This window comes from Lissotriton helveticus, chromosome 3_2 (genome assembly GCF_964261635.1).
Source record: "Lissotriton helveticus chromosome 3_2, aLisHel1.1, whole genome shotgun sequence".
Taxonomy (NCBI): domain Eukaryota; kingdom Metazoa; phylum Chordata; class Amphibia; order Caudata; family Salamandridae; genus Lissotriton; species Lissotriton helveticus.
Genome location: NC_136062.1, coordinates 274,192,332 through 274,214,611, shown reverse-complemented (window position 1 = coordinate 274,214,611; position 22,280 = coordinate 274,192,332). Strand labels below are relative to the sequence as shown.

The window sequence follows — 22,280 nt, the reverse complement described above, 5'->3', positions numbered from 1 at the left end:
GTTTCCAGGAGATTTGACTGTCGCCAGTAGGCCCAGTGAGGAACGCTTAGCGGCGTTCAAATCCTGAGAGACCCTCCGTTCCAGAAGAAGTACGCCCTGATTAATGGCATCATTAGCCTTGGCAATAAATTGGTCAATTGGGCCGATGGTTTGGGCCGTGCGAAGGGCTTTGTTGCTCCTTGTACCCCTCGGGGACATACTTCAACTAAAAAGCGATACAATAAACAGGGCCGAATTAGATTTAAAACCTAATATGGTGGCCCAGTCCAGTCTTGCCCGGTCTTGAACGGGCTTAAACGGGCCCGCCCTTGGCCCGGGCTTCGCCCCGTGCTCCGTCCCGCGCGCGTCCCCGAGAAGAGCCAGTCACTAATAACCGGGAAGGCGGTGGGCGTGGCCGCCGGGGGAAGAGGCACCAGCTGCGCTAGTTTTGGGATTGCTGGTCCTCGCAGTCCCCCGGACGGAGTAGTTCAAGTGATATCCCCGTCGAGCCTCAACCCACAGCGCTCTCAGCTGGGAGCGGTGTGTGCTTCTGCCAACTGCAGAGAGCGCTCCCACCAGCGAGTGCGGGCGTGTGGGGAGGCGAGCTGGGCCGCTGGACAAAAGGGAGAGTACAGCAACAGATCCTCAGGTCAGTTTTGGAAAAGCAATGTGAGCAGTCAAATACCCAGACATGAAGTTTGCACCTCTATCTGAGACAACCTCTTTCGGGAACCCCACTCTGGAGAAAACTCCAAGGAGGGCTCTTGCCACAACAGGGGCTGTTGTGGTCCTTAAGGGTATAGCTTCTGGATACCTGGTGGCATGATCCACTACCACCAGTATAAATCTGTGCCCAGAGGCAGTTTGGGGGATCCATTGGTCCAACAATGTCAATCCCAACTCTTTCAAAGGGTACCCTCACCACAGGTAGTGGTATAAGGGGGGCCTTTTTGGTGCCACCTGATTTGCCACTGGCTTGGCAGGTGACACAGGAGCGACAAAACTCCTTGGTATCTTCTGATATGTGTGGCCAGTGAAAGTGAGGGACAAGCCTGTCCCAAGTCATGTTCTGGCCAAGATGTCCTGCTAAGGGAATATCATGGGCTAAGGTAAGAAGGAAGCCCCTAAATGTCAAAGGTATGACCAACCTCCTGGAAGCACCAGGCTTGAGGTCTCTAGCCTCTGAATAAAGGATCCCTTCATCCCAATACACTCTGTGGATACCTGTAGCATTCCCAGCAGCCTCAGCAGCAGCTTGCTGTCTGAGGGGTTCAAGAGAGGGGCAGTCCAGCTGCACCTGCCTCAGGTCTGCCCTTTAAGGTCCCCCTGTCCCAAGAAACTCAACCTGATCAGGCTCAAGCTCTTCTAGGACAGTTCCTTCTTGGGTCTCACTATCAGCTTCCTCAGAAGGCTGATCTTCACTCTGAGGCAGGGGGAAGGTACTGCCTTAACCCTACTGCTCTTTCTCTTGGTAGGCAACTGGTCCATAGTTTCAGGATCCAGTGCCTGTTCAGTTTGACACTTTTTGGCCTGTGACCTGGTCACAGCAAGGACATGTGCTGATATGCCCAGCATCTCTGCATGAGTCCTATTCTCCACTTCACACTAGGCTGAAGATTCTAGATCATTGCCCAACAAACATTCTACAGGTAGGTCAAAACTAACAACAACCTTCTTGAGGCCTGTTACCCCTCCCCAGGAGAAATTAACAATTGTCATACTATGGGTGGTAGTGACATTGCGAGTATTGGTCACTAGGTAATTGTCACCTAGAATGATCTGTCCAGGGTTCACAAAGTTAGGCGTCACCATGGTTACACTGGCACATGTGTCCCTGTAGGCCTGATCCACTTTATTATTAATTAAAGGTACTTGCCCAGGTTACTGGGGCTCACAGTAGAGGACATAGCCATGTCCACATCACAGACAAGGACAGCTTGAGTTGGTACTCTGACTAGGCCAGAGTCCATCTCAGTTCCCCGGGTTAACCCTACTACACCCTTCTCTTGAGAACCACCACTATTAGCTGTACTAGGGGGAACAGTTGCCTTAGAGGCAATGGTGGCTGGAGCTGCCTCCTTTTTGGTGCAATCACTGGTCCAGTGAGTATTACTTTTACAGATATTGCACCAGGGTTTTCTTTGGCCACCTTTCAATAGAAGCTTTTTGGAGACCTGTTGAAGACTTCTGGTCTTTTACTTTCTGATCCCCACCCTTTTGGTCTGGCTTCTTCTGATCACCACCCTGGTTCTGGTTTTTCTGCTTCACCCTGGTTCTGACCCATTTGTCTGCCTTCTTTCCCAATTCTTGGGAAGAGGTCAGATCAGTCAATCAGGTGCTGATGCAACAACTGGTTCTGACAATTATTAAGTATTTGTTCTCTCTCATGATCAAATTATACAATCCTGTATAGCCCTTAACTTTACTTCCCAGTAACCAGCCTTCCAGAGCCTTAGTGGCACAATCTACAAAATCAGTCCAATCCTGAGTCTGTCTCTTCTGGGTATCCCTGAACAGCAACCTACACTGTTCAGTGGTTAGCCCAAACCCATCAATCAGAGCACTCTTCAGGACTGTGTAGTTGTGAGCATCCTCATCACTAACTGTGAGGAGCTTGTCTCTACCTTTTTCTGAAAAGGAGAGCCATAAGATTGCTGCCCACTGACTTTGGGGTACCTGCTGTGCTTTGCAAGCCCTCTCCAAAGCAGTTATCCATTTATGGATGTCATCCCCTATCTTGTAGGGTGGGACAATCTTGCTTAGGTTTCTAGTAGCATAGGACTTATCTTTATCCTTAGGGATAATGCTGCCACCAGTGGGTTATAACCCACTTAACTTTTGCTCTCTTGCAAGAGCAAGTCTCTCTTTGGCGATGGCAAGTTCTTGCCTCTCAATCCTCAGATTGACTTCTCTCATTCTGGCCTGATGTTCTCTTCTCTCAGGGGAAGAAATTCTCCTGATAGCATCTGACCCTATTGAGACACCAGAGTGGTGAGATTCCCTGGATAGGGATCTCCTCCTTCTGTGCTCAGAGTTAAGCCTGCTTGGGGGTCTGTGAGGTACGAGGCCCTCTCCAGTCCCATGTAAGCTTAGGTTAGCCTGGTTAAGTACTCCCACTAGGACCTGGCTATTGTCATCCTCCTCTACTTCACTCTCATCAACTAGATTGCTCGCACCTCCCAAGGCAGGAAACCTATTGTCCACGCCTCCCCTGTCGGTGTTGCGTCCAGCAGCAGGAGGTCAGACTCGTGTCTGTGGCAGCAGCATCCATTTCGTGATGCTGAGGCTCTGTTTAACTTTAACCGGGTAAAGCTACAACTACATGTCTTCTCCCTCTAGAAGGGTGGAATGCTACCCCCGCCGCCAGAACTGGCGGGGGGGGGGCAGTAGTATTCCAAAGCGTATGACACCTTACACGACATGTTTTGATAAAGCCAAACCAAAGTTAGCATTAACCGCGAGGATTATAATGTACTTTAGAGTATATGGTATGGCTATATTTGTGGAGTGGTGTGGCTCACTGGTTAGAGGCGGCAGACCTGTAAGCAGAGAACGGCCCGGTCCCAGGGTTCAATTCCAGATGCGGCAGGATCTTGGACCAGGGTCAACGGACTTGATAATTCTCGCCTCAGTGCCTACTCTAACCAGGGAACACACTCGGCAACTCTGGGCATTAAGCTTGCCTCATCTCTACAACGGCCCCCCACAGATGCCATGGATGCCTGGTTTCACCCTGGAGATACCCAGAAAGGGACCATCTCACAGGGAAAACCAGGTTCCCCAGCGGTCTACATCGCCAGGACACTCAGGTAGAGTAACAGTGCGCTTTACAAGAATCCCACATTTACATTTACATTTATATCATAGAACAGCTATAAGGACATGGTTCCGAAAGCTGCATACAGGATCAGCTCATGCTAGAGCACCATCTCACATAAAACCAAGCACTCTGCCTCCAGGATTGTTAAGGCCTGCCATAGGAGTGACTTGTAGGTATATATGTGTCTATATATAATTGTAGGTATAGGAATACTATACCTGGGCTCATTCAGTGTATGTTTACATAGTTCTAATACAGCCTTATTCTAGGACGTTGAACATATGTAAAAACCAATACGGATTCTTAAATAAGTTATACTGATTTTACCATCACTGGGGTGCCATTAGCGTTTCTGCCTTTTCAGATTGTTTTCACTGGCATTTGTTTTAATTTTACGCAGGCACATATTGGATGGTGCATACTTACCTATCTGTCACCACTACTATAACACACTAACAGGTGTGAGCTAATCAATACCATTGTTCACAAGCTCACAAAGGGATCTGTTTACATGACAATCATAGACTCTTAAAGCTGTAGGTTCTAGTTAAACACAATTGCTCTTTTATTATCATCCCCCCCCCCATTTTCCGATAGCAACTGTTACTTCTTTTCTCTCTGCGACCTGACCCGTAATTGAGCAAGTTTTGAGTTTTTTACTTCATGACTGATTAGATGAACAATTATTTTCTTTTGTATTTGCCACACCTCGCAGAAGTGCCGTTTCCTGAGATCATCACACTGTATACCCATTACTGTATATAGTTACATGGAATTCATGACCTCGGGAGATATAATGCAAGACGGTGACCACACCCAGTTTTCCACCCTGCCGGGACCTGTAGAACTCGTCAGGACTAAAATATCCTGGTTTGACGGCCTCCAACACACCAAATTTGCTATTGTGTGGGCTGCTGCATGGTTGCTGAACAGGAGAGCCAAAATGGCGGTGGCACCCGCGACAGACATGTACACCGAGTAATTTGCTGCCTCTGTGTGTTCCGTGCACACATGCCATTCCTTGCTGTCACCCTTTGCAGTCTTCACCCTAAGAAGGAGTGTGGTATGTTATCAGGAGTACCGGCAGATTGTGAGCGAGAATTCCCTCACCGGGTAGCCTGACTCTGCAATGGCGATTATGGCGGCACTCGCAGTTCAAACCAGGGCCTAGGGAGAGCGCTTTCTTTTCTCTCAGACTCTGTGCACGCATACAACAACCCCTGATAACCCTTGATGTCCAGGCGCTCCAACATCCAACAGCAAGACTGCTAGAAGGCGAGATTTATACATCGTGGTGCCTGACTCAGTAATGGCGGCACTAGCGGCAATGGTGACACCTACATTCCAGATCGGAGCTCAGTAATGGCGGCATTGGTGGCAATGGTGACACCTGCATTCCAGACCGGAGCCCAAAGCCCAGATCCTATGTGCACCTGCAGCGCTCGGCGACCTGCTCACTAGGGAGTCCAGGTCTTCGTCTGCCACGCTGATCGAGTGAAAGTGAGTGCACTTTTTCAGGTCTTCGTCTGCCTCGCTGATCGAGGGAAAGAGTGAATGAGAGTGCAATTGTGCCAGCCTGCAACCGCACCAAGCGATTCTTTATCCAACTGCCGCATCACATACTAGCGACCCAGCGCTCCAGCAACGAAGTGGTGAGTGTCTAGAACCTTTCTACGACACACTCGTGCTGCGGCAGCCCTGCAGCCCTATGGTAGACCTGAGGTAGCCCTATCTTCCGATCGTACACCTCCACCTATACATGGTACCTGGCTGTGGATTGTATACTGATGAATTGAACGCTGGTCTTGCCACATAGTGACTGTGATTCTTGCCTCCACCAAAACCACTGTCATTCCACTAACATCTGTGTAACTCCTGTGTTCCATCTGTGCCTGCTTCCACAGTAACATCTCTGAATCGTGGGAAGTTGTTCTCCGGTAGCTACTCTGTCAGTGCTGGCAATTCAAACCTCACTCATTGTAACACAGACTCACACTCAGCACCGAACCAGAGCAACCCACTAGCAACCGTCGCTCACCACCCCAGCGCTGCAGCGCATCCCTGCATTGCATCCCTGCATTGTACTCTTGCATTGTACTTTTGCCCATCGCAGCGAACGCGCGCAGTGGGGTGCAACATTGCTGCACTGGCCGCACTGACAGAGTTCGTACTTGGTCACTGACAAGAGAGAGGCTGAATCTACCAGTAATCTACCAGTAAGAGAGAGAAAGGAAGAGTTTGTATCTACCAGTTTTCCACCTCAACCACTCCAACCCTGCCTGATGATGGCGGATAGGGAAAGCAGAACCAACAATAAGAAAGTACGACCGGAACCAGCGATATCGGTATCTCCAATTAAGGCTAAATCGGGTCTGACCGGCACAATGGACATGATTTTTTTAAAAATAGCGGAGGTCCATGATTTGGTGAAATCGACGAAAAATAACACTGACTCCATGCAGTTGGAACTTACAGCAATCCGCGCAGACATGAGCACAATGAACAAGAGCATCTGTGAGGCGGAACACCGTCTAAGCGATGTAGAAGACAGGACCTCCCAATCCTCCAAAGTCATTAAACACCTCCAGAGCGCCACAAATGAACTCAAGAGACAAAATGCAGAATTGGAGGATCGTAACTGGAGAGGAAATGTACGTATCTTTGGCATTCCGGAGGAATCCGAGAAAGATGCAGGCTCCTGTGTGGCTTTTCTTGAGGCTTGGATACCGATGATCACGGGGATTAAATACCATGACCGCCTGGAACTTGACAGGGCGCACAGAATACCAATGTTCAACGTTCCAGGGAGGAAAGGTCCCAGACCCATGATATGTAAGCCGCTCCGCTACCAGCACGCAGAGGCCATCATACAATTTGCCAGGAAAAATCATCACGTCTCCTGGGAAGGCCAACGCATAATATTCACGCAAGACTATTCCAAGGAGACTGTCGATACCAAGAAAGGATTCCTTTAACTGAGAGACAAACTGAAGGCGAAGAACATTCAATTCTCTTTTGCAGGCCCATCGAAATTTAAGTTAATCGAAAATGGCAAAACACATCTCTTTACTAACCCCCAAGACTTTATACATCATCTAGAAGACTCTCCTTCACAGGATATGGACCTGTTTAGCGGCTCATCCAACAAGCGGAAATTCGATATCCATGACGCTGCTATTCCTTGAAATGCTTGATCTGTGTGACCCACTGGTATTGCTGTCTTCTCGCTACCTTCTTGCTAGAATGATTTAATATGTTATTCCATGTTAATGCGTTGGCATCCACATCACTAGGCGCCCACTAATGCTGTATAAGATGTTGTCTCACAGTTGCATATCTCTCACCTGTATCACATGTCTTGCTCCCCCTTTCGGGGTGTTACGATCTCACTGCATGGGTTATGTCACAATGCAAGGTGTTGCCTAACAGCCCTACGGACACTATTGGTCGATCCACCTGATATTCCTACCCGGTAGTGCCGGGGGTTCTCTGATGGCTTTGCGGCCCTGTCCGCTTTATAGCTCATGCAGACTCAGTCGCTTCTCAACAACCCTAGAAGTTGGCAGCTAATGGTTCTTCTGTTTAAGTTGTCTACATGCCCTAATGGACCACTACATGATGCAGATCATTGGAAACCTCTGGGCACTGTAGTTCATAAAACTTAGCATGGTTCACTATGTTCATACAAGTTCCGAGTTTACATTAAGTGGTATTAGTGACTCATGTACTTATAAGTTTCACTCTTTTAGAGTATCCTCAAGCCTTAATTGTTCCAGTTTCACTGCTCTCCTTTTAAACTTATGGTGTGGCGTAGTTCTCTTACACACATTTCTCCTGATGAGACACTGTTCCATTATGTCTCTCTGTGTTGCCTTTAGACAGTACTGCCGTCGCAGCTCCTGTCTTCGAGTTTTTCTGGGGAAGGGGGGTGGTTTGAAAGGGGTGGGTGGGAAGGGGAGAGAAGGGGGGTAGGATGAGAGGGGGGATGCAGGGTTTGGGGTTAAATGTAACTTTGTCTGTTTCCTTTTTTTTCCTATTTAATTTTTGTCTATTTGTTGATCTAAGCTCAAATGTAGTATCTCGTATGCCTTATACCGCACGCAGACTCAAAACCAGACGCCACACGTATTCCACCCTACTTCTCCAGTAATACACTTCAGAGACACCGCCTTCCTGTCCACACCCACCACAATGCCGCTCAAGCCTCTAGCAATTACTGACACTTAGATGGCTCATATTAAAACCCTGGCCGAAAACCTTACTATCGTTTCTCTGAACGTCAAAGGCCTTACTCACCCAGTGAAACACAGAAAAGTCTTTGAGTATTTAGCCAAGTCCAAAGGTGACGTCATCCTGCTTCAGGAGCCAAAACTCTCGGAAGCGGATATAGGGTTCATAAAACATCACTGGATCTCTCATACTCTATGTTCCCCGGCCATTCATAAGAAAAGAAGTGTGATCACTCTAATCTCCAAAAAATCCAACATTACCATCTCCTCACACCCTCACGACACGAATGGAAGGCTCTTAGTCACGCACCTAATGAGAGATGAAGACCCAATTCACGTGGTAAATATATATGGGCCTAACGCTACTATTGAGAATCTACCTCAAGACAACCTCATTGTAGTAGGTGGTGACTTCAACCTCCTGTTAGACCCCCTTATAGACCGGCAATCTAAATGCACATACCAATCCTCCCGCTCACATGAGACACTCAAACATATCTGTTCCAAATTTAACCTAAGAGATCCTTGGCGACTCCAACATCCAGATGTGTGAGATTGCACATTTTACTCAGCACTACATAATTCCTACTCTAGGATTGACTACATTTTACTCTCCAGTTTATTCACACATCTCATAGAGGAAACAGACATAGCGCCCAAACTAGTTTCCAACCATTCCTGTATCAGCACCACTCTCGCAGGTACCCACTCTATCCTACCCCCGAAGCGTTGGCGCTTTAGCGAAGACATACTCTCGGATCCAGGGAACAAACGGCAGATTGAGAATGCCATTCAGGAATACATCACATTAAATGATCTCCCTGATACAAACACTTCCACCCTATGGACGCGCTCAAAGCTACGATTAAGGGTGTCATTATAGGTATCAGAGCACAGAACAACAAAAAATTGAATCTGGAACTTGACCCGCTAGAGAAAGAGATCAAATCACTAGTAATTTCCTATTCTGCTAATGTAGACAACAAGTCAACAAGTCATTGTGAGCAAACGCGCTGGAGTGTGGATAAATAAATTCAAAGCACTCAATCTATTTGAGGGAAATAGAGCAGGGAAACTGCTAGCGTCCTACCTCAAACATAAGCAGAAGCAATTTACTATAGCATCGATTAAAGATCCCACTAATGCCACCCATACCAAGCAAAACAAAATACTAGACACCTTCCAAGCCTTCTGCGAAGACCTCTACAAAAACAAGTTGACATTAGACACGGAGGCATGCTCTGAATACCTAGACTCACTGAATCGCCCTAAACCTTCAAGAGAAAGGCAGCTCTACATTAGGGTCCTCCATCACCGACCAAGAACTCTCATCCTCTATCAAATTCCTCAAAAGCAAGAAAGCCCCAGGCCCAGATGGCTTCTCAGCCAGCTTCTACAAGGAGTTTTATTAATTTCTTAGCCCTACCTTACTAAAATTATTAAACTCTATTGCCGCGGAGGGCTGTGTCTCAAAATAAATGGGTGAAGCCACTATTATTGTCATCCCAAAAGAAGGAAAAGACCCCCTCTTAACAAAGAATTATCGACCAATCTCGCTTATCAACCTGGATTGCAAGATCTTTGCAAAAATCCTAGCCAACAGACTCAATGCAGTCCTCCCAAAACTGATTAGTAGCTCTCAAGTGGGGTTTCTCAAATACCGCATGTCCAACGACAACACCAGATTACTATGCCACGTTCTGGAGAAAGCTCAAATAACGGCCACCCCCTCTGTTGCCATCCCCCTGGACGCGGAAAAAGCGTTCAACAGGGTGTCCTGGTACTTCTAAGAAACAGTGCATGCTATCTTTCAACCTAGGGAAGACTTATACTGACATGGTAATGGCCTTCTACTCCACTCTGTCCGGATTGCCATAAATGTAACCCTGTCGGACCCATTTCTCTTGGAACAGGGCACTAAGCAGGGCTGCCCTCTCTCGCCCGCACTGTTTCTCTTTGCCCTTGAACCTCTCATCACAGATATAAAGCGTAACAATGAAATTATGGGTGTAGACTTCGGAGGTACACAGGATATCCTTGTGGTTACAGGGAATCCAGATACTTCCATTGAGGCCCTCATGACCACCATAGAGAGGTACTCCGCCCACTCCGGGTACAAACTGAATCGCGATAAGTCAGAAGTTAAGCCCCTGAACGTTTACGGCACCAGAGACATGCTGAGTAACTATGGCCTCTCATGGCAGACTGGTTTTATTAAATACCTCTGGATTGAATTTGGCAGCACCCTGCTCGAGACGCTCCAGCGCAATGAAACCATCTCCCTAGAAAAAATGGAAACCCACTTGGAGGGATGGTCTCCTCGTTTTATAACATGGTGGGGGAGGGTCGAGGCCAGCAAGATGATGATCTCTGCTCTAGTGAACTATCTTATTGCGATGCTGCCCCTCACATCATCTCCGGACTTCCACCACAAATTGGACGTCTTACTCTCCAAATTTTTATGGAAGGAGAAAAAGCAAGAATTAGCATAAAGAAACTTCGCCTGGATTAGTCCTTGGGAGGGGTCAATTTGGCGGACTTCAAGCTGTATCAGACGGCGTTCCTTGCCAAACAAGGTTCCTACTGGCTGGCACCACCCGTCGACTATACCCCTGTTTGGCTGGTCATAGAGAAAGCTCTTCTTAGGAACCTCGCACCAGCGGCCGTCCTAACTGCGAACCTTAACACAGTCACTTGCTCAAAATCCATTTTCCACGACACAAAAATCGCTCTACTGAAAATTGACAAACTCTTAGACATAAGTGTAAGGCACTCTAACATGGAATCGCTTTGTCATAACCACACATTCCTTTATAAGGGGAAACCACTACACAACGACTTATGGGTTAAAAAATGTATCTACTTCCCCCACCAGTGTTTTGGTGACTCCTACCCCCTCTCCTTCAAAGATGTCCAATCCAGATACCACCTTGACTCACTAGAATTCTATAATTTTTTTAAAATAAAGTCAGTGATTACTAAAGCAAAGCTCTCTACAAGGCCTCCTCTCCCGAAGTACCGAACTAAACTAAATAGACTCGGCCACCAGGTTTCCTGGCTATATAAATCAATACGCCTACACCACTCAGCCCTCAATAAACAACTCACACATTTTTGGGAATCACACGCCTCTTTTCCAATATCCGAATTGGATTGGTCCAAAACCTGGGCATCACATGAGACACAAAATCAGCCCAGCACTCTTCCAAACGAAGTTTTGGCTGCTCCATAGAGCTTTCCGGACACCTGCGCGTCTTCACTCACACATATCAAGAAGGACACAGTTTGTTGGAACTGCAAGGATAAAATTGGCGATCTCGAACACCTTTCGCTCTACTGTGAATACGTGGTACCCTTTTGGGACAAGATCTTTGCTTTTCTTTCCAACATTTTCTCATACTCCCCCAATAGAGAGCTATCGGCCCTGGTATTCGGTTTCCTCAAAGCCGGGTTCTTACTGACAATGATAGGGCCTTACTAGATCTACTCCTCACTGCAGCGGTCAAGAATATTCTCAGTAACTAGAAGGACACCCGCAAAGCCTCCTTTGCCTGCTGGTTAAATTGGGTCACCAACCTACGAGGGGCTGATAATATTTCACTTCAGAACTCGCCGTGGCGATCTCCTACCAGACGTATTTGGGATACTCTCAACAACTATTTTAGCTCACACAAGCCACCATGAACCTCCTACCCTACACTCATGAACCCGCCGTACAATATACGTTCACTACGTCTTTGCTTGATCTCTCCATGCTGATCCCCTGGTCACCTGTCCTGCCAATGTCAGCGGCTGTCCTGCCAATGTCAGCGGCTGACCTTCTGTGGGTCAATGCTCTGATACTACATATGCTACTTGTACAATCTACGATATGTCATTTTTTGTTTCTTAATGTCTGCTAATGCCCATTCAGATTCTATTTTTACATTCATTGTTTGTTTTGTATGTCTCTTTCCTACGATCTTATGGTTTCATATTGTCTGTATTGCTTTTTTTTCGGAAACCACCAGGAAAAGTTTTGTTCAACACAAAGTCCCATCTGTTTGGACATTACGATACATGTTTTGGACTAATGATTGAATAATATGGTTTCATTATGGGATAGTTGACTCACACATTGGAATTCCTTGTCCAATGTGAACATACACCTTTGGAAGTAGGGTGTCAGATACCCCAAAAAGCACCATCCTGTAATATTGTTATCTACTTTACGTTACCCACATAAATATTTTCTCTAACGAGGGGCGATTGTCAAACCACTACTACCTCTTGCCTTCACCAGACCGTCACTCAAGCTCTAGTCACCAGCTGTCTGGACTAAGGAAACGCTCTATGTGTAGGAATCACCATACATCTCCTGAAGAGACTGCAGACAATACAGAACTCATCAGCCAGACCCGTCCTCGATATCCCCGAACTGACCCACCTCACCCCCTTCTCAAGAAGCTCCATTGGCTACCTGTTCAGAAGAGATGTCAGTTCAAGATGCTGATCTACACCTGCAAAGTTATTCACAATTCTACATCAACCACCGTCTGAACTTCTACCAACCCTCCAGACTCCTCTGCTCTGCCTCCCTCACGCACACCCCCTGCATCTGCCGGAGCAACAGCGGAGGATGCTCCTTCTACCTCGTGGCAAATTTCTGAAACAACCTTACCTTCACATATGGCCTAATCCTCTCTTCTGGAGTTCAGGAAAGGACTCAAGACATGACTGTTCGACTGAACTGAGCAGCTTGCTCTCAGCTCCTGGATTCCCTCGCAGGTGATTAGCCACGCTATAGATTCCGCTTGTCTTGTATAATGGCTCCGCGGTTGTGATGGTCTTTGTTACAGATGTTTGCAGCTCAGCTCACAACACACAGTCTCCCAGGAAGAAAGCTGAAGGTTTCTCTCTGGCTAATACTAGTCTGTATGAGGCATAAATACACTTTTCTGATTCTTTTGCAAAATCTCAGGCCTTGTGATTAATGGTGTAAAATGCAAGAATCTGCTTATTAATTCTATTGTACCTTCAGTCAATTTTGTTACACATTATAAATTCTATAAATGCAGATATATTAATAAGTGATATGCTGTCAAACTATAATAAATGCAAAAATAACAATTGCTGGACAGAATGCAGAACAATATCATACATTCACCCCAGTACAGAGATCTGGGCCTAAATCCATCGTTTTTTTGCACTCCACACCACCCCAGGTCAGACATGGCCATATGCAAAGAAGCCTTGACCCTGTGCCTCATGGGAACAGTCCAGCCCGAACTGTTTTTGCATTTGTCACCCCGAGTGTGATGGGTATGCTCAGACGTGAGTCCCATACTCTCCACACCACTGGAGTCAAGCTATCCTGGCTGAAGACGGCTGATAGACAGAAACCGGTCCTAGGATGCTTGATTCCGGTCCAGGAAAGACATGGCTTGGCAGTTCGGGCTGGACTGTTCCCATGAGGCACAGGGTCAAGGCTGATTTGCATATGGCCATGTCTGACCTGGGGTGGTGTGGAGTGCAAAAAAACGATGGATTTAGGCCCAGATCTCTGTACTGGGGTGAATGTATGACATTGTTCTGCATTCTGTCAATCAATTGTTGTTTTTGCATTTGTCACCCCGAGTGGGATGGGTATGCTCAGACGTGAGTCCCATGCTCTCCGCACCACTGGAGTCAAGCTATCCAGGCTGATGACGGCTGATAGCCAGAAACCGGTCCTTGGATGCTTGATTCTGGTCCAGGAAAGACATGGCTTGGCAGTTCGGGCTGGACTGTTCCCATGAGGCACAGGGTCAAGGCTGATTTGCATATGGCCATGTCTGACCTGGGGTGGTGTGGTGTGGAGTGCAAAAAAACGATGGATTTAGGCCCGTATCTCTGTACTGGGGTGAATGTATGACATTGTTCTGCATTCTGTCCATCAATTGTTGTTTTTGCATTGTCAAACTATAATAAGACATATGTATATATGCAATCAATACTAAATACAGCAGGCATTTATACATGACAAATATGCACTCACATACATAAACATACCTTTATATGAAATGCTGCATGGGTACATAAGCAGAAATACGCAACGAGTACATCAGTGCTCCTAAAATGTATCTAATAGAAGGTAATGCTATTTCTTGCCCTCCCATCAGCAGGGAAAATAGAGTTACAAGCATTTGCTATAAAATCAAATGTGAAGTCTTCCTACAAACCAGCCTTACGTTTATACCCAAAGTCAGTGCAGAATTTCATTTAAATTACCCTACTTGCATTCTTTACTTTTTTTCGCTAATCAATATAGTCAGCAGTCGATGGAGTTCTGCAGGTGCATTACATTTTACATGGGCGAGACAAAAGATGTACGTCAGACCAACTGTTCGTGTCTTTTAGCCATCCAGTTGAATGCAACCCATTGTCCAAACAGAACGTAACACGGCTGTCAGTCTATCACTTTCTGCAATAACTAGGCGAATACTCCTGGATGGATAGCGGACACATTCTACCAGAAGCATGGTGACATCTGCTGTACTTTATGCCGCAGTACCTGTACAATACGTTTACCAAGGAGCCACATATAAAAGCAGGCACACGTTTACCACACACAAATGCCTGTTTGTGAATGGAGCAGCTGGTTCAGCAGTGGGGCAGGCAGTTTATTCAAATGTTATCTACTGCTTGCTGTTCTAACTCAAGTTTGTTAATATATGCTTGCTGTATTTGCCACTTAACCAGTCTTCTGCTGCACAAACTGCAGATTGTAACAACGAATGGTTAACTAGTTAACTTTCTGATGCTAATTGCCATACAGTGTTAAAATAGTACTTATGCTGTGAAACCTATGCCTAGAGAATGTTAATAAGAGCAAACATTACATAATAATAAAGCGATACTATCGAAAGGCATATCGCATTACGCTGCATAATTTGCCCTTTTTTGCGTATAATTGTGTCAACCCTGCACATACTTTTTCCTCACTGTATAATGCCAATGTCCCTGCCTGTAGCGGCATTTCTCCAGTGTTGGTATCTTTAACATATTCACATGTAACTTTCTTTCCCACCCAATCATAGGCTCACTTTTATTGTATGAGCGCATCAAACTTGTGCTTTGAGCAGAGTGCCCTCCGGGTGGCGTAGGAGAGCTCAGCACTACCTCCTAATGGGGTGAAGTGTGGGTTGTTTCAAATAAGGTCGATCTGCTACTAAACACTGTTGTTGAAATCTCTGGCCATTTTAATTCTGTTTGCTGCTACAATAAGGTTATTGCGATTCCTAGCCTGACCGAATGATTCAAGCACGTGGATAAATGAAAGATCCAATGCTTGAGAACTTGAACTACAAGTAAGCAATTACATTTTATCTAAAACAAAAGTTTAGATTAAAAACTTGGCTATCTGAATGACTAAGTCCCTCTATATTCTATAGCGTCAAAGTATAATTTGCTCCTATATATAGCTGTAAACTAACATCACTGTACTCTGGATAAATGCCCACCCCCCATTCACTATCCTAAAGGGGTGATGTCCAATTAGTGGCTATTTTTATAATACAGTATTGCAACTCTGAGAATTCTGTATAAGATCTACCTCAAAAATAGAGCAATTGCATTCCTTTGAGAGCTAATATGACCCTGCCTGGTTTGCTGACTTCATTGGCAAAGATGAACTGCGGTCATCCAAAGCATGTCTGCCGATAAGATCATTAAGCTTAGCACTTCAACCAGAGGGTACCTGGGAAATCGGAGTAAGTATAATTTGGCAAATGTGTCCATAGACCATGATAGACCAACAGCCACTTGATACATTGATAAAATGCTGACCGTGACATTCCAAGGAAGAGAGGTCTATTGTGTATCTTTTCTCTTTTTAAACGTTCTGTTGTCCCTCAGAGAGGCACAGTTCTCTATTTCTCTGCTTTTTTTAAATGCTCAAGCAAAAGCCTTCTGACTTCCCATCACTGAGACACTTGCCAAGCCTGCCTACCAGTGTTCCAACTGCTTCTAAACTTAAACCTACTCTATTCTTCCCTGTCCCGCTCACAGTCCTGACATCTTGGCTCAGCGCAGTGTGGTGCAAGAAAGGCACCAGCCGGCAGGAGAAAGGACTATGGGGCACATTGGCCTGCAGTCTCATTTCTGCCAGGGGTTCTGAACAGGGAACAGTATGCCCCTGAGCAGGAAGGAAAGGTATTTGATGTCAGGGTGCCAGAATAGAGAGAAAATAAACAGAATCAGGCTCCATGGCTTGGGTAACATTGCAGTTGGTCCAATGATGCGAATATATTGGAATTTCTTACTTTACTATAAGGAATCACAAATGACCAAGGCGAGAGTTTTTGTTGGGTTTCTTTGCTCTTGTATGTGGACACATCTGCCTAAAAAGTGCCCCACTTCGTTGTCGGGGCTGGTAGAAAAAGTCCTTCTATCATGCCATGTTTGGTTTTTATTTGATTCTTGTGATGGTTCATTTTTTACTTCCATTGCTTTTGTAAACTTGCAAACTACTTTTAGATCGTGGTATTTTTACTGTTTATTACTTTTACACGTTTAATGTGTATTGCATATGTTTACTATTAAGAAGTTAATAAATAAAATGCCGACTTGCCAAGACCAGGCCTATTGGCCAAACCAATGCATGTTTTAATGTTGTTCCGTCTCCAGTTGCTACTTGCTTTGTGGTCTGTATTTGGGTACATGCATACACTTTATAAGAAATAAAAAGCAAGCAATAAATAGCAAGCAAAGTTTGTGTCTTATGTGTCTAATGCCATGTTTACCTTTTCTTTTACGATATTTGATGGCTAGAACTTGTACATCTACTCAGCCAACCTATTACAGTACTCTGGCCCTTCTAAAAACCCTTAGACATTATCCTACTCATTCTGTCTCCACTCTGTTAATTTACCATCCTAATGCAGACCTAACTTACTGACTAGTGGGGGTGGAGTTGTATCATTTGTTTGGTGAAATGTCATGAAATTCCATACACATTTTGCTAAATTATGCTTTTAGAGAATAATATGGTTTGACAATATATTGTGACTTTTTAACATAAACATCACTTCATGTAAAATAAAATTTAAAAACAAATCTTGTGAGATACTGGTACGAGATTGGTTACAGCAAAAAATGTCCTTCAGCAACACAATTTCTGCACAAACGATTCTCACGCATGCCAAAAAATTACAGAAAATTGTATAATACCAAATGTTGAGAATTTTTGCAAATTTCTCAGAACTGAAAATGTAGCAGGTATGTAAATTTCAGAACCATCATTAAAATGTTGCTTCCTTGTAAAACTGAGATGCCACGTTGCCCCACAAAGAGGTGTCTAACTGCGCATTACATTGTATTCGTTACTGGCACTGTTGCCATGTGTTAACATTTCTTTGGTGTCTGCATTAATTAGAAGTAGTTAAGTAATCTGTGATAAGTCATGGTACGCTTAAGTAGTTGAGTTGAAAATGTGTTGTGTTGTGTCTGAATTTTTATATTTTGCAAAACTAAAAAATCTTTCAATTCATCTATAGATTAGCAGCAATTGCACTCTTATATTTGGAGCAAGAGGATGCCTTCTGGTGTCTGGTCACAATAGTGGAGGTTTTTATGCCACGTGACTATTACACAAAGACTCTGCTGGGATCACAGGTATGATTTTAACAACATTAGCAAGTCTTGGCTATCTTGTACCTTGGGATTACTACAGATTATGCAGCGTCGTCTCTATATTTTTATTTTGAGCGTCACTTGTGGTGAATGCAGAGCACATTATCACAGTTTTTATGATGCAATGGACATTATGGGCCAGGGGTATAAGATTTCCGAACTGGTGCAGCTTTTCAAAAGTTGATGCAATGTTTTAGTGCTACATAGTCGTATGATTTACCATGGATATAGCCAATGCATAATCCTTTGAATTATCCATACACTAGGATGAAATTCAACACTGAAGTCCAATAATTACCTATTAGAAATCCTGTTTGCCGTAAGCTGTGCAAAGTACATATTTTCCCTCTTTGCACTAAGTTTACCTGCGCTCACACAATATTTCTCTCTGCATAGACAATTTTTACCACTTTATGGGCCAGATGTAGGTCGGTCGGTAACGGCCGAAAATCGGTATTATCGGCCGTTACCGACCGGTATGTAAGGATTGGTATGTAGGGGCATATTTGTACAGAATCGGTAAATTTACCGAATCTGTAAAATACTGAATCGGTATTTTTACCGATTTCGGTAATTCCCAGATGTAGGTGGGACTCTTCTGAGTCCCAAAGGCCCTACAAATTTGGTATTTTAACACACAATCCAATTGGGTGTTAAAATACCGAATTCAGCTGTGCATGCACATGTGTGCATGCACACCTAGCCATGTGACAGACAGACATGCCCTTAGGGCATGTCTGTGTGCCTCATGGCGCACATGCCTATTTTTGGGGTGCCAGAGGGTGTCAAAGTGACACCCCCTGCACCCTTGCCAAATTCGGTATTTACCGATTCTGTATTTACAGAATCGGTATTGCCCATTGATTCCTATGGGCTTCAAAGCCCATAGGAATCAATGGGCAATACTGATTCGGTATTTACAGAATCGGTAAATACCGAATCTTAAAGATTCAGTATTTACAGATTCTGTAATACCTACATCTCCCCCCTTCATATTTACCGACTCTTAAATACCGAATCGGTAAAATTCGGTATTTAAGAGTCGGTAAATATGATTTACCTACATCTGGCCCTATGTGATCTGCATTCTAATAAAACTCAGTGGAGCTGGCAAATGTTTTCCGTGTTTTTCTTTCCATGATTATCTGACACGGAGATTTCCTATGCACTAATGTAAGTAGCAGTGCACAGGAGAACACCACCAACTGTTACACAGAAGCATTTTGTTAATATTACATAAGTTTATCTTTCAGATGAAACAAGTTGGAAAACTTTGTAAAGTTATCAGTGTACTATTAGGAATTTTAGATGTGTAACTTTTTAAGGCAGTCTTTACCTCTGAGCCATTTGTGTGGATTGATCATAGTTCCGTTTGCCAAATACACTTGCCATTCAATTCAATTCAATACAATTCATGAAGCTTTATTCGGTGCAAAAGGAATGACCATAAAAGCACAAGTTAAAAATACGCGATACATAAATCATCAAATTAAAATCAATATCATAGAGTACAGACCAAATACATTAGAATATCATACTTTTACGCACACTAATAGATTTGTTTAAAAACACAGCAGTATAAAAACAGATGTCTGCAGATTTCATGTTAAAAATAAGTCTCATTGCATCATCAACTGTACGTACCCCATATTTAACAAACAGAGGTTTTAGGTACGTAATTCGAAAGTTCAGGTACAGTTTGCATATTAATAAAAAGTGCAAGGTGCTCTGTTTTGATATACCATCACACAGACAAGGTCCTTTAGGATGTTGCTTAAGGTTAGGCAAGGCCACCAGATGGTGTACTATTCCGAACCTTAGTCTGGTCAGGACAAACTTGTGCGATTGCCTGGTCACCAGTGCTAGGTATGGTGGAAAACCTTCTGTGAGGGAATATCTACTAGAAAATGTGACAGTTAACATGGACCGACTAGCAGAAGCTCTCTTCTTAGCCAAATTAACCAGAAATATTGCTTTCAGCTCTGTTTTTGATATCTTCAAGGCAGCCTTGGGGTCGATCAGAACATTAAGATTAAATATTTGTAAATAACAATCAGAGACATATTTTATCCATGGGATTTTCCTGTACAAGTCCAATGAAAGACAATCCTCAATTATAGATCTGTTGAGGGTCTTTTCGTCCTGGAGCCATATGGAGCGCCATAACATTAAAGGTCTTAAGGATAGAAGATCATTCAAATAATTGATGTCTAATTCCCGATGGATCAATACAGTAGCGGCAGAGGTGGGTAAACATAAAAGCTTTTTCAGGAAAGAATTTTCCTCCAACTGCAATTTATAGTCGCAGCTGTGAACCCATATAGCCGCCCCATACAATGAAATAGTAGCGCATCTAGCTTGGTAAATTTGCAACATGTCCCTGGTTCGCCTGTCCCCAATTTTTGCTGCAAATTTGAAGATACCATGGGCGCTTTTTGCCATTTTATTACTGATGTTGTTAAATTCATTGGTCCATTTTCTGTCATGGGAAAAAGTGATTCCAAGATAGCAAAATAAATCAACTGGTTGCACCTTGTTACCATCAATAAAAAAGGCATTAGATTTATTATTTTTAACCCCATAGGTCATAGTATGCGTCTTTTCCTTATTAATGAGTAGTTTCCTGTCCTTGATGAACAGAGAAAATCTATCCATCAAACGCTGTAAACCCAAATGGGTTCTGGAAAGGAGCACGGCGTCATCAGCGTATAATAACACCGGCAAGGATACGCCTTTTAACCTGGGTGCATCGGCTTGGACACTCTTTAAAATTACATCAATTTCATTTATAAATAAAATGAACAATAACTGGGCTAAAACACAACCTTGTGGGATGCCGCGTCGAACGCTAAATTTGGGGGTGCATTCTCCCTTGGTTCCAAAGCGCACACAAGTTTGCAGCTTTTGGTACATTCTGGCAAGGAAGAAAATGATACCCTCAGGGGCTCCCATCCGTAACAAAAAAGGCCATAAAATTGCATGATCGACCATGTCGAAGGCGCTGCTTAGATCAGCAAAACATAAATATAATGCGCCACATTTAGCTTAGACATATTTGCCAATTATGAGGTCAAGATTTAAACATTGGTCTAATGTGCCCCTACCTTTCCTAAATCCATACTGGCTGTCCGCCAGGATGCCCTTTTCATCAACCAACTCCTCGAGCCTGACTAACATAACTCGGCTCATAACCTTTACAGAGGAGTCCAGGAGAGAAATGGGGCGGTAATTTTTTGCTTCAGACCTATTACCCTTTTTGAAGATTGGGATGATAATAGATTCCCCCCAAGTTTTTGGAGCGTCCGAACATACAGCTGCATTAAAAACATTAGCAAGGAGGGGGCTCCAGATCTCCGGGACTGCTTTGTAAACATCAATAGGAACCCCTTCGGGTCCCTGAGCTTTCCCCCCTTGCTAGCACGGATTCCAGACTCAACCTCGGCCACAGTAAAATTTAAAGGTAGAACGGGCCAGCTGCATGAGGTAGTAACTGGGCCGCAATCAGAACCAAAAATATTAGAAAAATGCGTTACCCAGCAATCACTAGGGACATTAGAGCTTAATACCGGGATATTATCCTCGCTGAGGAAGGGAGAATTAACCGTAGCCCAGAATAATGTATTATTATGTAACTCTGCAGCTTAGTTCAGAGAATCCCATGCTTACTGTTGTAAATCTCTTCTCCTATTTTTCAATGCAAGTTTATATTCAGCTCTTTGTTTAGTTATTAGGATAGTGTCCCTAGGTTTTTTAGCAAGAGCATTTTTCAGCTCTGTTAGTAACTTGGTACATGAATGGTCGAACCATCCTTGTCCGTGACTGCATATATCTCTGATTGGTCTGGTAAACCTAGCATCAATGGATAGGTTTATTTTTTTTAAAGCAGTTAAAACACATTCACAGTCAGTATTATTTTCGAGGATGAGGGTAATGTGTATTAAACAATAGAGCTAATAAATTCATTTGCTCTATCCCCAACCCATCTGACTCTAACACCGTTCGGTCTGTGGGGTTCCACATTAATGATAGTATGACCCACAGCTACAGGACTCTCACTCCATAGCGAACAATCTAAGATGATATAATTGTGATCGCTCAAAGATGTAACTTCAATCCTAGGGGCTACACAATGAGAACTAATACTCGAAGACACAATTATGTGATCAATTACCGAGCTGGTCCTCCAATTTTTAAAAGTAGGAATGGTCAGCCCATTTGCATCTTTAGCAAAATCCAGGATTTCCAAGTCATAGTTGCTAATAAATCTATACAGCATTTCTCCATAACTATTATGCCTGAAATGGAGATCTTCACATCCAGCATTATTCACAACTCCACAGACTTTCTGAGATGACAATTCACATAAAGAAATATTAAAATCGCCCATCCAAATGTAGTAAAAAAAAAACGTTAGATCGATCAATTAGGTTATCAATAGTGCTAGCTAGGTTTTTGACTACGGACGTCCTACTATCGTCAAAGATATTATTATAATAATTAATTAGAAGGACGTTTCGGCCTTGGTCATTGCGAAGCCATAGAATCTGTACATGTGACCCTACAGTTAAATATTTTATAACCTTGATCCGTTTATTAATAGA

At 44.1% G+C, this 22,280-nt stretch overlaps 1 protein-coding gene across 2 annotated transcripts in view; it reads left to right on the top strand.

The window, feature by feature from the left end:
• Positions 1-22,280, top strand: part of TBC1D2B (TBC1 domain family member 2B) — a 285,950-nt gene that overhangs the window by 192,357 nt on the left and 71,313 nt on the right. For both annotated transcript variants that reach the window (XM_078685205.1, XM_078685204.1), the window contains one exon: positions 17,544-17,661. In XM_078685205.1, coding sequence (XP_078541331.1) covers positions 17,544-17,661 — 118 coding nt within the window. The remainder of the gene's footprint in view (positions 1-17,543; positions 17,662-22,280) is intronic.